The following is a 16288-nucleotide window of genomic DNA, read 5'->3' as shown; positions in this document are numbered from 1 at the left end:
GAGGGTGGTGTGGTGGTGTTAGTGGGAGAAAGAGAAAGAAAAGTGTACAGAAAGAGAAGTCAAAAACGAAACCAGTCTTGAGATCTACGACTCGAGTTCTAAGATTTTATAAAACATTACAGATAAAACATTAGAAAGCTCACATGAAAAAAAACAATTATTAATTTCTAACTACAATACTCAGAGCCAGATGATAAAGTACTGTTGTTGGCTACTTGCTTTTAAAGAATATTTTAATGCTTCACTTGAATGAACTGCAAACTTGCATCATTGCACAGGCAAAATATTGTATGCTCTACAGATACAGTACTCATAATGCATATTGTTGTATGGGCTTAATTCGATGCAAAGATCATTTCGTGTAAATGCTTGATTTTAAAGCTAAGGAAGTATGATGAATTTTTATCAGCAGAGGGCACAGGTAAGTTAGGCTCTATTGGCTTCTACAACATGCATTGGTGATGATGTCATCAGCAGATGACTGACAGATTTCAGATTTTTTCAGTTGACAACCCAGTTATTCAACATAAGAGATGCTCATTGATTCATTTACTTTTGATCAGTCAATAGTTAGAGAGAAGCTTTCCCTGTGTTGAATGAAACAGTTGAAAAAGGGGATGTGCTCAAATCAGTTTGAGCAACTCACTCAGTAGCATACTTGCAGCGCTTTTGTTATACTTAACACACTGAAGCTGCATTCACATGGCTAATTACCAAACTTCCACTAGAACAAGGAGTGAGCTGCAGCAGAGGCAAATTACTGTACCTTGGAGACATTCCTCCGTGTGAGCAGTTGGTTGGAGAGGTCAGTGGGCTGGTTCGACTGGCTGTGTTGCGAGGTGTCATACGACCAATGGTGTTACTTGGAGAACCCTAAAAGGTAATGCCCTCAGAAAGTTAGTTAAAAAACGTTTTCTGCTCTCCAAAAAATTAAGTTAAAAATTGACAAGACTGAGGTGGCTTGGTGACGCACTGGTTAGCACGTCCGCCTCAGAGTTAGGAGGGTGTGGGTTCGATTCCACCTCCTGCCCTCCTCTCTGTGTGGAGTTTGCATGTTCTCCCTGTGCCCGCGTGGGTTTTCTCCGGGCACTCTGTTTCCTCCCACATCCCAAAAACATGCTTGGTAGGCCGATTGAGCACTCCAAATTGCCCCTAGGTGTGAGTGTGAGTGCGGATGGTTGTTCCTCTCTGTGTGCCCTGTGATTGGCTGGCCTACTGCTCGATGACTGCTGGGATATGTTCCAGCCCCCCCGCGACCCCCGTGGGGACAAGCGGTATAGAAAATGGATGGACTGATAAGACTACCATCTTGTTCTTTTTGTGTGTGCAATTTGGTTATGTGTGGTGGAAAGTTGGCAACTCAAAATATACACAGCAGAGTAAATTTAATTTCCGGTACAGATAATGGCTGTATGAATTACAATAAATCATGTCACCTTTTGGCCCAGCATGCTTGTGACAACATACTCATAAAAGTTAAAATTTGCCCTAAATTTAGTAAATAATTCATTTTGATGTTCTTAATGACCTTAAATGTGAGTTCCTTTTATTCTGATTTACAAGTAAATATTATAGTATCTCGATTTCAAAGTGTTTGGAATAATGCAGTATCTTTAGGTATCCATCCATAGTGGTGTACTGTGTGGCCAACAGTCTAAGAGAGTGGTTCTTAACCTGGGTTCGATCGAACCCTAGGGGTTCAGTGAGTTGGTCTCAGGGGTTCGACAGAGCCTCTACTGAGGAGGTCCAAAAAACCTGATTTATTGTGTAAATTCTGATTTGCCAGTATGTAATTTGTTGTGAGTTCATGCATTGTGTTGGTTTTGTGCTTTGAACAAGGTGATGTTCATGCACGGCTCATTTTGTGCACCAGTAAGAAACATCTACATATGTATTGAATTTAAGAAAAATATTTTTCACTAATGAGGGGTTCGGTGAATGCGCATATGAAACTGGTGGGGTTCGGTACCTCCAACAAGGATAAAAACCACTGGTCTAAGAAGTGAAACACTGCCCTCTACTAACAACATGAAAGCCGCGCCGCAAGGAATTCTACTCGAGGGCTCAATATGAATGGGCTAGTGCTGCATTTGAGGAAAGTGGAAAGTCAGACTTCACCGACTTCAAACTAGGAAATGTGCACGAGAACACTCCATTGAACGGGAAGGTCTGAGTTGTGAAGTTGGGGAGAAAAAAGGAGCCCGAATTCACAGACGGACTACAATGTGATGTGATGTACAATGTGATGTCACCTGACAATGATGTCGCCTGTGAATGATAAAACTTAACTTACATTTTTTTTTTCTTTTCTTACCCCACCGCAGTAAACTGTTACGTGGCCTTAACACTGACAGATTTTACATATCGTTGCATTACCAGTGTTCACTCAACTTACCACACCGCTACTTGCATTGCTGGAGTTCTTCAGGTGGTTGTGCAATAATTTGGTGGCGCCATCCTGAAAGGTCTTGGGCAGAGCTCCTAGCAGCATAGTAAACTCTGGTGTGTTGAGCTCAAACAATGATATAAGCACCACCTGGGCAGCCTGAGGGCAGTGGGACACACAGAGGAGATGCACATGCATTTCATGATCTTGAAGTATATTGACTCAAAAAAGCACTGACCAGGAATTGCTTTTGAGACAGAGGACCAAAATTATTTAGAAACCAACACACCACGAACGTCAAAGCTAATTTGAAATCAAGGCAGGCAACATTTTCACTACCAACTATTAAAGCGATGTCTGTAAAGAACAACTGTTAAAAGCGTAAAATCAGAGAGAACAAAAAAATTTAATTATTAACAGTTTTTTTGTTTAAATGTAATTAATATGTACTCAATATTCAAAGGAATTTATTGGTCCTTTAGTTGAGTATTGAAGAATAACATGTCCATATTTAAAGTAGTCAAAATGGTACAAGAACTGCTGAGGTATTTTTAATGTGCATAACACTTGGTACAGTTTTGACAAATTTTACAGTTGCTTGTTCAGAATATGGAGAATATAAATATATGATAGATTAATATTTTGTGCTTGCTCTATGACATCAGCACTCCGGTGGCCGGATCAAAACATTAAACTTTTACGATGGCAACAATTTTGCATGTCAGCTGAATAGCTATGTTTTTAATGTTCTGAAGAACCCGTTATCTTCAAAATCTACTTTAAAAGCACTTTATCCTCTAATTTCATGATTGCTTTATCTGAGGGGTCAAAACAGCTACACAATATGGCAATCAATATACCACTATACTTAACTTGACTCCTTTCCGTTGCTATAAGAACATCACAGATGAACATTTTAAAATACAAAATTACTCCTAACAAAATAAGAATATCTAGGTTTTTTTGTCTCTTTTGTAGGTTGTCCAGACTTTTATATGAGTACTAATGATGTTGGTCAGGACTATTTAGTATTTTAGTATGGCCAAGTCGATAAGTAAACAGTGATAAAACAAAATTGTATCCCTGGCTATCACAGCTTGCCACAATTAAGAAACACAACGCAGAGTTGGTTTTGTCTCTTGGGCAAATTCGCCACTCGGTCGAACATTGGGTACATGCATCTCTGTCTAAGCTATTCAATATAATGTCAACAACAAATCCATGACAATAATACTGTAGAAAGAAATGAATGTGCATTGCAGGAAGTCTTTATGCAAGGCCACTTGAAACGTTCATGTTAATGCCTTAACGTAGGTTGAGTATGTCCATATCACACTCAAGTCAACACAATGCAGACATTTAAGGTTGTTAGAGTGTACGACAGGCAAAAAGGTGCAGTTAGTCAGATCCTACACTGGCACTCCCAAGCAATTTTGTGCGATAATTCTGATGACCTCAAAGCTAATTCATGAAAAGCGAAGGCTTTTTTTGTATTATTCATTCCCTGGTTACATAAAAAATGTTTGGTGAGTTAACAATTTACAAAGCACAGACTCAAATTCTAAGTGTGTTATTAGAGCATACCAGTTAAAGTATAATGGCAGAAGTAAATAAGATATGCCACTTGCTGTTTCATACAGTCTTGAAAGTGCTGGTTAGGTACGAGGCAGGCGAGGCACTGGATACTTGTCATGTGTTGGAGCTGGTTCTACCTGCTTACACCTCTCTTCTGGGTTGCCCTCACTGGACAGTAAGGCTGTAGTAATGACTCCACCACCTAGTTCCTCACTCACCCAGTTATGTAGGGTCTGGGGCACAGCGGCAAGGCAGAATGGGCATTACAGAAAGACAACAGTCTTTCGCCATCATATTTGGATGCAAGGTTGTATCTTTTTTTCTTTTTTTTTTTTATAAAGACATGAAATAAAGGTTAAATCAACCTTGCCTAGAAATTTTAAGAAACCTTTGACACATCTTGAGAGGAACACAACTCTGCATTCACAGTCGATGTCGCCACCCGGGTGAAGGTAGCATAAACACACAAGACAGGCAAGACAGATGCATTCCTGCCAGTCATCAGTGAAATGGGTGTCCGTCAATGACGGTCTGTCGGCACACACCGGTTTAGTGACTATTAGAGAGACGGCCACTTTCACCCGTCCTGAGCGTGTCGTTTTTTGAACTTTCTCGTTCTTCATCCACAAAATGGCCATCCGTTGGTGACTGACATTCCATCTCTTGGTTTATTTCTCAACTCCTCTGATGCTGGCAGGCAGCAAATGTAAAGTTTTAACTTTACACAAGATACAGCTGCTTTGTTTTTCTGAATTGATTTGGCTTGTAGCAAGCATGCAGTGGTCAGATTTTGACTGATGAGTGACAAATGTCCATCACAATGACGTCAAAATCAAATTTCCTCTAAAACCTAACTAAACATTTGTCACACACTCATTTATATTTGATGCTATGCATGAAACCTGGAAGAAATTGGATTTAAATGGCATGGAACCTTTAAACATGGTGAGAAACATGCTTTACTGATGATCCTTTGCATGACAAAAGCACATCAAAGCATGTTTATAATACACATGGGAACTCGAAGAATCAATAGTTTTGGCAGAGTAAATAATGTTTGGTAAGGAGAGGATTGGGGTTTTTTATACTAAAAAGAAAAATGGAGTATTGATATTTACTTCACTTTGATGACATATAGTACCTACTACAAAATAAAAATAAAACTTTCTCTTACTGTTTGCTGTGCTATTCTTAGTTTCCAATGCATCTCACATTATCAAAATAAAGACATTTAATAAAGACATTTATTACTGTCGTTACTGAAGACAATTCTTAATTTTCATCCTATGAGGACATTTACAATATGGAAAGCAGTCTTACCTTCCTGACATCAGAACTTTTGGGTTCAGTGGTCCAAGTGATAATGCGTGATACAGCCAGGCGAGTCTCACTGGAGTTGATAAAGTCAGTTGGGTCCATTTGTCGTGCCAAAGACTCAATATATTTCAAAATAGCCACCTTTACCTATGAGGTCACAACAATAAATTAAGCAGTGGGGCTAAGTGAACTGTACTAATGGACAACCAGAATTCTTAATTTTCTACTTTTCAACAATACCTTGAGGTTTGGCGTCTGTGTCTGATCAACAATGAATCTCATCAAAATATTGAACTGTTGGTCAAATGGGAAGGACTCCCTGAAAAAAAAATGAATATAAATGTTGTCCACTCTACTTAGAAGATTTTTAAGACAGATTTTAGGTCTGGCTTGCAAAACATGCAGACCTTGTGATATCTAAGGCCTTTTGGACTTTGGCTTGGACTGAGCCGAGCAGGTCTGCCCCCATCTTTTTAAGCAATTGGGTGAGAAGGACGAACAGCCAGTCCTGCAAGTCCTCTCGATGTACTGTGATGAAATCCACTAGGGTCTCGAGGAACATGCTGAACACCTAACGCCATATATAATATTGAAGAATTAACAACACTATTGATTACTCTGACAACAATAGTCATATTTAGCCAATTTTGTGTTAATGGGTTAGAACAAACTTACTCTCTGTTATCAAATCCACAGCAAAGTGGGCCATGCAAAAGAGACATACAATATAGTATTTAGTTTCATGAGTAACATTGTGTCAGAAAATAAAAAAAACAGAATACAGTAAGACAAAGAACATCATGTATGCTGCAATTGCACTTTAAACAGATAATTTCACCTTGCTGTGTGGATCTGCAAACATCCTTGTGAAGATTTCACAAAGTCTCTTCAGCTCCACTCGGCTAAATATGAAAAACAAAACAAGAAGGCATCCAAGTCAAACAAAATCTACATTTGCTAACATTTAATCTTCCATCGCCTTTTGAGAGTGGCCATACAGAACAAAAATGATGGTAGTCTAACTATTGTTAAAAGAAGTATCAAGACAAAGAAACACTTCTTAATGAATTAATTTTAAAACGTTTGTGCTTTTATTTCTCTCAGAATTTCAATTAGAGCTCACGAGCCACTATGACGAGTGGTTTACCAGAGTTACGAGCCACTCAGCATTTTCACTAGTCACACTAGGACAAAGCAACTGTGGGAATATTAAATGTCGACACTGTTTTTTGTCTTCCAACACTTCCAGACTACTTCTGTTAATTAACAAAAGCAATGTTACAAATAACATAATTTTTGAAAATCCACGCTAGTCTGTAAAAGGTCGAGTTTTCTTCCCCAACTAATGTCGTACATGTTTTGAGATATGCATCCTCATCTTATCAGACTGCTGAGTTCGGCTTCATGGAAGCCAGATAGTTCACCGCTGCATTATTAAACAGGCCAGAAACGGACAGTTTATTCGAACCAATCGTCTTTGCCTGTTTAGTCACGGTGCACCCTTTATGACTAAGGGAAACTTCATGGTCCTTAACTGTTTCAGTATTTAAGTTCATTATCCCGACCACAAAAATGCACCAACTTCATCTTATCACCGCCGTTTCGTTGTTACCCCTTTTAGTGGTGACGTCGGCAAAACGGTTCTAAAATGGATCAATTAGCAAACACTATGTGCAGGCAGTAGACATCGGCATTGAAGTGTTTTAGTCACACATTGTAATCAGTTTATTGCAAATATGGTTTGAGAAAACTACAAATAAATACGTATATGCATAAAATTCAACCTGAGGTGGCTGACAGTGGAGTGACAGTTACCTGCCACTGATGAAATTTGCCCTCTTTGAGTTGGTTAGTGGATGTCAATGTCAAACCCCGATTAGGATCTAATTAAATTTCCAGTGTGGCCCATTTATTCAATCTAAAGGGATGCTACAGCGAAACAAAGTTTTTGGTCGAGGTCCTACATACAATACAATAATCCTTTGTTCATCGCGGGAGATGCGTTCCAGAGTCACTGGTGAAAAACAAAAATCCGCGAAGTAGAAACAGCATATGTATTATTAAGAAATTTAAATTGTTGTATTGTATTGAAATTTCCAACACGTAGTGTTTCTATTTGGCTGATTGGGGGGCATGGCTGTAATGCAAGTCAATTAGAAGAGTGTTTTTTCTTGCCAAGCAATGCATGTCCACCTTCAGAATCACCACTTAACACTAACCTAGGGACATCATGCATATATAACCAAAGTGAGTCACGGTTGCGCATGAATCTCCTGTTGCATTTTGGTCCAGGACACAATATTAAAGCTTTTTAAACCCTCCTCAATACTTTTATGGGACATAAACCATTCCCAATCCCTTAATAACCATTTCCACACTGTTCTGTGCATGTATTGTACATTTACAGTCAATAAAAGAACAAACATGATATTGTTATGTGTCCTGATTCCTTTTGCAATGGTTAGTGCCTCATGCGTGGCCGGCTGCCGCCTCCTGCGCTTGAACTCAGTCACGTCCGCAGTGACGCACATTGTTCACAGGCACGCCCCGTGCTATGAGTGCTCATTGCTGCTGTCGCGACTCTTTCTGCACAGCGGTGCATTTTTCCTATGTGCGCAGCTTTGTCACATCTCCGCTCTTGCCCTGCCCTCTGTTCTAGACCTCAGGGACGCACGTCGCCAATACGAAATTGCACATGCTAATTGGCGCTGATCGCCACCACGCGTCCCGTGTTACCCGCTGATTAGGGCGTGTACATAGACGCCCTTCGCCAGTCAGTCCTCGCCCTTTCGTCTGCTTTGACACACACACCTGCCACTTGATTCCCGTTTGCCTAATCCGCTGTGTCGCGGTACGCCTGGCTGGTTGTCTGCCTTGACACACGTACGCCTACCATCTGATTACCGTTTGCCTGATCCTCTATGTAAAGAGATGCCATCACGACGCATAACTTGAGCTCGCTGACCGTTAGTTGATGGCATTCCAGCCTCCCTTTTCCCTTTTCCCTTTTTCACATGCCCTAAATAAACAGTTGTCCTGCCTCGTTCGTGACTGGCTGGCTGCCGCGCTTCCCGTGCTTGTTCGCAGTGACGCACATTGCTCAGACGCACGCCTCGCGCTATCGGCGTGTATTTTAATGACGTTCTCACGTCACTTATAAACCCGCTAAGTAGCACATTCGCAAAAGGTGTGGCAAGGGATCACTGTAGTTTGCGGGCTGTAAAACTGTTCAAAACAGCTGACAATAGTTACGCATTTATATAGGAAAAGACATAAAACACCGACGTCTTCATTATTTACCTCAGTATTCGTTGACCTTTGAGGAGATTCTGCAATCCCAGAAGGCCCTCCTTGCGCTCTGACCAATTAGAGCTGGCACAGTGGTTCAGGACTTCCGCCACGTCCTCAGTCTGGCGAAGATAATGGGGAATGCCGCCATTTCTTGAACCATACGAGCGTTCTGAGCAGGCACTGGATGCATCGCTGTTGGCATCGTCATCGGAGTACATCCCTGGGGATTCGTACCTCCGCCTCATTGGCTTCCTCTGAAGATGACAAAAAGAGAAGGACGAATGAGCCAATATAACATTTATATACTCATGATGCTCCTCTGTGTGCAAACGAACTTTCATATGAACAGATGGTTACCACTATCATCAGGCAGGCATTATGCTTTGTATGTTTTTCTTGGGTCAAGATACTTTTAACTAAAGAAATATTTTCAAAATTCAGATGCAGACATGCAATATGTCACATTTTTTAAACCCCTAATTAAAATGTACATTTTTTTCTGACTAAACATCAAAAGCCAGGCAGGATCAAGCAGTTCACCTCGATAGGCAGAGATCATGACAACAAATACAATGTGGTGGGGTGAAATTCACAGACGAAAATACTTAAACTGATAATCAAAGAGAATACAACTAAATAATACTGTTATGTGTAATATTGCTGCACGCATTTGGGATGTGTTATATATAGAGCAAAAACCAAAACAAGGGATACTACAGGTTGTGGACAAAAATGTTACTTTCCCAATAAAGAAAGAAAACCCTTGCAAATTACAAATGTTACAATAAAAATGGACAGACAATGACCAAATTAAAATTTACTTTGCTCTTAGATTGTGATTGAAGACAATTATTCATTCATTCAATCATCGCTTTTCCTCACAAGTGACGGGGGCGTGCTGGAACCTATCGTAGCACTCTTTGGGCAGTAGGCCAAACTGGTCACCAGCCAATTGCAGGGCACAAACAAGCAACCACACTCACAATCACACTTACAGAAAATTTTGATGTGGTCAATTGGCCTACCATGTATGTTTTTGGTAATTTGTCGGGAAAACGGAGCACCTGAAAGAACTCTACGCAGGCATGGGGAGAACATTCAAACTCTACACAGAAAGACTGGAGCCGGAATCAAACCCTGTACTTCTGAACTGTGAAATAACGTGCTAACCGGTGTGACTGTGACTCCACTTTCTATCAAAGCTACAGACTTTAATATTGTAGGAACGCCAATTGTTGCAACTTTCAAGAGAAAACATTTCAATCTTGTCACATCCGTCAAAAGGACATTCTCACTAAGTGGTTTGTCTTGGTGAATTTCCATATTGTCATTTCACTTCACGGTTTGTAAATTTTAGTGATCATTCAGGGTTTTTCTTTCGATAACAAAAGGGAAGCAACAGTTTTGAAGCTATAGTGCATATTTCTATGCTTTATTAGTGCATAATTACATGAAAATACATATAACAGTGCACTGTTTAGTCTAACTGACTACCTTATTCCTGGAGTCTCCCAACAGCTGAAATGAAGAACAACAATAAAGAAAGAGGAGAGGGAGAAAGTTTAAAGAACAAGAACATTCCTGGCTATACAAAAGAGGATTTCATTACTTATTTGGCATATAATATTTCAACTCTACTGGTTATTAACGTAATGTGCTTTCAGTTATATTGTGTCAATAACAAGTAATATGACAAAAAAAAAATGCTCTCTCAAAATTCAACTGAATTTACCAGAGCATCAGCAACTGCTGCCTCCACCTCCGTGCCAGTATTAAGAACCCTCATCGCATTGACTGACGCTGAGATTCTAGCTTGGTGAATCAAACCATAACGCTCTGTAGATGGGTTAGATTGGGGGTGGGGGGGTGGGGGGGAATAGAACATGATGAAATACATTTGGCACATTTGTGTTTGGCATACAAACATGAATTTTTCTAGTCATGTTTTTACATCTTAATTTGACACACAACTTAGTACTTAGAATTATGTACTGTAGTTGTAACACAACAACATTTATAGATGAGTAAAAATATCATCCCGAGTCAACTTTGTAAATCATGTAATTACATTTTGATTTACTGATAGCCCTAGTTTTAACAAAAGCTGCCATAAGATCAATATGTATCAGATCGAGATGGGAAACCTACAATTTGTATTATAGTATGTTCATAATAAGATTTGAAAAAAAAAAAACGAACACTGAAAACATTAATTGAAGGCGATTATGATCAAGATTGGAATTATGTCAACCTTTCAGATTGAAACAGTGTTCTGGAGAAATAACAAATATTTTGTACTAAACAAAAGTATACACTCTAAACCCTGATTTCCCAAAAAGATGACACACCAAAAATGCACTAAAGATGGAAAACCATCATAAATCTGTTCCAAATTAAAACAACGAACAACATCACAACATAGGCCCATGTCAACAACAGCAGCCTATAACCCGTTAAATGATCAAAAACATCACAACAATAATTATGCTGAGTCTTCTCGTCTCAGAAGGACTCTAATAATTTACCTGTTTATCATAACATGCCGATCTCATCATTCTTATTTTTCCAACTAAAATTTAAGAATAAAATCTTCCAAGTCTTGCCCGCAGTTATCACAAAGCATGCAAGTACAACAGACAACGGGCGGATATGACACAGGGTTTTGGGGGAAAACTAAGAGGGGCTGGTGGGTTGGGACATCTGTTCATGCAGGTCACCTGACTGGCCATGAGGGTCAGCTGTGAGAGCACTTGTTGAACGGGAATGCCGTCGGGAAGCTGCGAGGTCCAGGAAAGGTTGGCAATATGGGGACAGGGTGACAAGTCACATATTTTAGTGTCGCTCAATCTATTTTAGTTTATATCCAGATTTCCTTTGTTTTGGAGGGCGGGACTATAGTCATTTAAAAATGCTTGCTTTTTGTAATGTAACATTACATCCACATTGTGTACTAATTCGAACTGGGATGGTGATTAAGTGACCGAAAGAAAAAGTAAAAATGTATGTGTCAAAAAAGTAACCGTTCATGTTAAAATTGACTATGACTGTGGGCTATGACTTTCATCTGCCTTTTCATACTGCTTCATTGTCTCTCATTAGCCAGATTCGTTCTTATTTCTTTTCATATTTAAAAACAGTGAATTATCTAGCAGTAAACGTATTTGAACTAAATGATATCTATCTATATATATATATATATATATATATATATATATATATATATATATATATATATATATATATATATATATATATATATGTCTATATCACCACAGAAATGATTCATTTCTGTGAAATAATGATTCGATGATGATTGATTATTACTAATCCTTATTTTGGGTTCATTAAATTTCATCGCAAACAAATTAGAACTGGTCTGGCCATCATGTGGGAGACAAAATGAAAGCAAATTCCATGACGCTAAAACCATGGATTGTGAGTATTGAAGCCAATCCTGAAATGACTCAAGATGGTCCCATATACCTCCATATACCAGTTAAAAAGTTCAAGTTGTTAGTTTACTTTTCAATCAGTTATTTGCTCGATCAAAAGAATCCAACTTAGAGCATGCATAGAGAGGACCCACACAGTGCAAGAATGTGCAGACAGTTGGGTATGTTTTTGACCTCAGACAAAATCATTAATAGCATGTGGCATTTTGTGGAAGACCATTTCTTTGGGACATCTGGGCTGCACCAGTTGTTCCTGGACAGTTGGTAGCACACAGATACTTACCCAGAGGAGTAAAGCCACGAGCTGGGCTTGTGTCGCGGCTGCTCTCGCGACTAGTGTCGCGACTGCAACCCTGACTCATGCTGGGGCGGGGTATGCGGCTCCGGGCTAGCGTGCGGTAGGGAAGAGCAGCAGGGAGAAGAGGTTTTTTACCACACAAGCTGGCTGTGAGGACAACAAGTTAGGTGCAAGTGTCAGTATGCATTCATGAAGAAATGTTAGACAGGCGGAGATGAGGAATAAGAGATAAACTCAAACAGCTTTTTGTACTGAATGGAAATATGGGTGCGGTGTATGATGCTGCTGCTGTGTTCTAATTGTAACACTGATAGTAACAATAAAATGTGTTCAAGATGATCTGTTCTTTCCTACATGAATCGCAACACAATTTGCATGGAACAAGAAAGCATGGCAAATTAGCAATGCAAAGACATTTCGGGGTTATAACAAAAAAATAGTAAGCCTGATAGAAGAGTAAATTGATACACAGCAAACCAAACGTTAAAAGGTTATATTGCGTGTACAGTTACAAATGCAAGCCCAAAAAAGTTGCCCTGTGTCAAAACAAAAAAGTATAGAATAAACGCATCAAATATATAACTTGTTGCCCAACAATCAAAAAATTGCTTTAGTTCACAGACAAAATTCATTTCCAACCCATTTAGCTGCAGCATCAAAATTTAATTTGCACTACCCCTTCAAAACATTCATGACCAAAGTTAATCGACAAAATCTCTCAAAATAACCATAAGAAAGGATCAGGGCTGTGGACTCGGTCGGATTTTTGCACCGAGTCCGAGTCCGGCTTCTTGACCACCGAGTCCGAGTCCGGCTGTCCATTTTTTCTGTTAATTCATGTGACTGCTTAGTCTTTATTCAAGGCTAATTTAGATCAAAATCTAAATAATGATATAAGATGGGTGACATAATCGTCCTTGATATTGGTACATAATGTAAACATTAGCCTAAGTGCAACTCAACGTGGCCGCATTGATCGTAAGCAGGGCTGTGGACAGTATTCCTATGCGCATTCTCAGCAGCATGATGGAAATAAAATTGAACGTATTTTTTTTATTGTCGGACTCGGTGGACTCGGTCAAAATCAGCACCGAGTCCGAGTCCGGCAAAAATGACCGAGTCCGACCGAGTCCGAGTCCCCGAGTCCGAGTCCACAGCCCTGGAAAGGATCAATCCATCTTACTTTATGTCAGCTACACATTGTTGATAAACATGCTCTGTTGTAACCAATGTATGTCGTAATAGGTTCAGGTTCTGACTTTTCTTGTTTACCACAAAAGTTAGTTTTGCAGAATCATAATGCAGTCCAAGTAAGGGAAAACAGCAGGCTATACAACTTGTGTGCATAAGTGTCCGAGCATACCTAAGCCCATTCGACTTGGGCTGGTCTCTCGACTGCATCCTTGGCTGCGAGGAATCCTACTGCGTTTGTCAGCTGGTGTGTTAGAGGCAGAAACTGTTGCCCGAGGGATTCGACCGTAGCTGCCGTGTCCAAGCAGTTTGCCTGGGGAGCTGGAGCGACTGCCAGCTGTTGACAAATACACAGGCATAAACATACAGGTATCTACAATATACAAAAAGCATGAACAATAATTACCGTAATTTCCGGACTATAAGTTGCGTTTTTTTTCATAGTTTGGGTGGGGGGGCGACTTATACTCAGGAGCGACTTATATATGTTTTTTTTCACAAATTTTTACTTGATCATTAAGACATCACTTACAAGTATAGTTGACCACTTCCCATGTTATTTTTAGTATAGTTGATCACTTCACATGCTTTTATATCTTTATCTTGAACATATTCAAAACATAAAAAATAGAGAAAACATCAAATAAAGCAATTAACACTTTAAAGCACCATATCCAAGTCCACTGTCTGCTGTATGTACACTTGCTCCATTTTTGCTCCTATTATATTTATTATTATTATTTATTATTATATGTTTATTTATCATTTATTCAACACTCTTATTTATTCATTGGTTGTGCGCTATTGTTTTTTTTGTGTTGCTTGTATGCACATGTGTACTATCTCACCAAGGGATAGTGGAAACGTAATTTCAATCTCTTTGCGTGTCTTAGTATATAAAAAAAAAAAAAATCAACGATAAAGCAGACTTTGACTTTGATAAAACAACCCAAAAAAATTATATTTTCAGACGAAACTGGATGAGGGCGCTCTAAATTTCACCGTTGGCCGTGACTCATCAACTGGGTGGGCTTAAGAAAAATGGCACCAAAAAGAAACTCATATTTTGCACGTTCCAAACTTCAAGTTGTAAAATATGCAGCTGAAAACAGTAATCGAGCAGCAGAAAGAAAGTTTGGAGAACCGTGATGTACCAATGGATTACTATTTCAAGTGACGTCAGTAGCGCGGCGCGGCGGTTGTCTATATACAAACGTGCCCACACAAGGACATCATTAGCGGTGATCATTTCTAAGTGACACGGAGGACAAAGAGTTTGAAGGAATTAAGGGTTTGGAGTGACATAGAAGGTTTGAAAAACTATTATGGCTTTTACGCACGCCCGGTCCTACTCTACTGAGTCGGGGGCCGGCGCTCGGCCGAGTGGTTGTCCGCGAACGGTGTGCGGGGCTCGGACATGGCCATTACGCACGCCCGGTCTGTCTGGAAGTCCACGCCGCCACACGCTTGGAAGTTTGTTTTGTTTAATAAAGAGCCGTTTACCAAACCCACGTCTATCCTTGTACTTTGTTAACGCTACAATATAGTTATATAGTAGATCTGTGGAATAAAGACGAGGCTGACGTCAGGGCGCACGCGCGGCGATGTTGACAAAGGACGAGGAATTTGATCGATGGATTTAATGGAATTAAAATGCACGGATGGTTTGATAATATTATTGGCTTGTATTATAGTTATTTGAAATATAGTTTATCTATCGCTATATGAGCCTGTGGAATATGTGGAATATTTTGAAATGCAAGCGTCCTCAGCCGTGCGCACCCATTGTTGACAAAGAACGATCGATGGATTTAATGAATTGAAGTGACACCGATGGTTTTATAAACATGTTATTCATGTAATAGTTGTCCTTAATCACTCTATATGTTACGTCAGGCCCGTTCTCAGCTCTTTGTTTGTGTTTGTCACGTTAGCACACCTATCGTTTAGCCTGTTGTTGCTATTTAATGAATTGGAGTGACACCGATGGTTTTATAAACATGTTATTCATGTAACAGTTGTCCTTAATCACTCTATATGTTACGTCAGGCCCGTTCTCAGCTCTTTGTTTGAGTTTGTCACGTTAGCATACCTATCGTTTAGCCTGTTGTTGCTATTTAATGAATTGGAGTGACACCGATGGTTTTATAAACATGTTATTCATGTAATAGTTGTCCTTAATCACTCTATATGTTACGTCAGGCCCGTTCTCAGCTCTTTGTTTGAGTTTGTCACGTTAGCATATCTATCGTTTAGCCTGTTGTTGCTATTTAATGAATTGGAGTGACACTGATGGTTTTATAAACATGTTATTTATGTAATAGTTGTCCTTAATCACTCTATATGTTACGTCAGGCCCGTTCTCAGCTCTTTGTTTGTGTTTGTCACGTTAGCATACCTATCGTTTAGCCTGTTGTTGCTATCGTTTAGCCTGTTGTTGCTCGTTCATGACTGTTTTTGGTGTGGGATTTTGTCGAATAAATTGCCCCCAAAATGCGACTTATACTCCGGAGCGACTTATATATCTTTTTTTTCACTTTTTGGGGCATTTTATGGCTGGTGCGACTTATACTCCGGAGTGACTTATAGTCCGGAAAATACGGTAACAACAAAGTAGTGAGAAAACCTGAAAGAAGAAAATGCTCACAACTTGAATCAATTGATATGTGAACAAATATTGAAAAAAATAAGTATTTTGCATTAAACCGATTATAAATAACAAATAAAGCCGGTGCCAATGACTTGGAGGGAAAACCATGTTTTGATTTAAAAAGGTGT

At 39.5% G+C, this 16288-nt stretch overlaps 1 protein-coding gene across 5 annotated transcripts in view; it reads right to left on the bottom strand.

Moving 5' to 3' along the window:
- The window catches only part of clasp1a (cytoplasmic linker associated protein 1a), a 79768-nt gene that overhangs the window by 18281 nt on the left and 45199 nt on the right, over positions 1–16288 (bottom strand). The window contains exons 23-35 of one of the 5 annotated variants that reach the window (XM_088383919.1): positions 13683–13847; positions 12305–12466; positions 11287–11346; positions 10302–10405; positions 10064–10087; positions 8579–8823; positions 6117–6180; positions 5686–5849; positions 5519–5597; positions 5282–5425; positions 4099–4194; positions 2396–2545; positions 767–873 (exon numbers count right to left, since the gene is read on the bottom strand). In XM_088383919.1, coding sequence (XP_088240045.1) covers positions 767–873; positions 2396–2545; positions 4099–4194; positions 5282–5425; positions 5519–5597; positions 5686–5849; positions 6117–6180; positions 8579–8823; positions 10064–10087; positions 10302–10405; positions 11287–11346; positions 12305–12466; positions 13683–13847 — 1564 coding nt within the window. The remainder of the gene's footprint in view (positions 1–766; positions 874–2395; positions 2546–4098; positions 4195–5281; positions 5426–5518; positions 5598–5685; positions 5850–6116; positions 6181–8578; positions 8824–10063; positions 10088–10301; positions 10406–11286; positions 11347–12304; positions 12467–13682; positions 13848–16288) is intronic. The other 4 variants (XM_088383921.1, XM_088383922.1, XM_088383924.1 and 1 more) reach the window with 4 other exon arrangements.

Source organism: Syngnathus floridae, chromosome 8 (assembly GCF_059516105.1).
Source record: "Syngnathus floridae isolate MCC-2025c chromosome 8, RoL_Sflo_1.0, whole genome shotgun sequence".
Taxonomy (NCBI): Eukaryota; Metazoa; Chordata; class Actinopteri; order Syngnathiformes; family Syngnathidae; genus Syngnathus; species Syngnathus floridae.
Note: the sequence above shows the minus strand (reverse complement) of the source record. Positions and strands in the feature narration are given on the sequence as shown.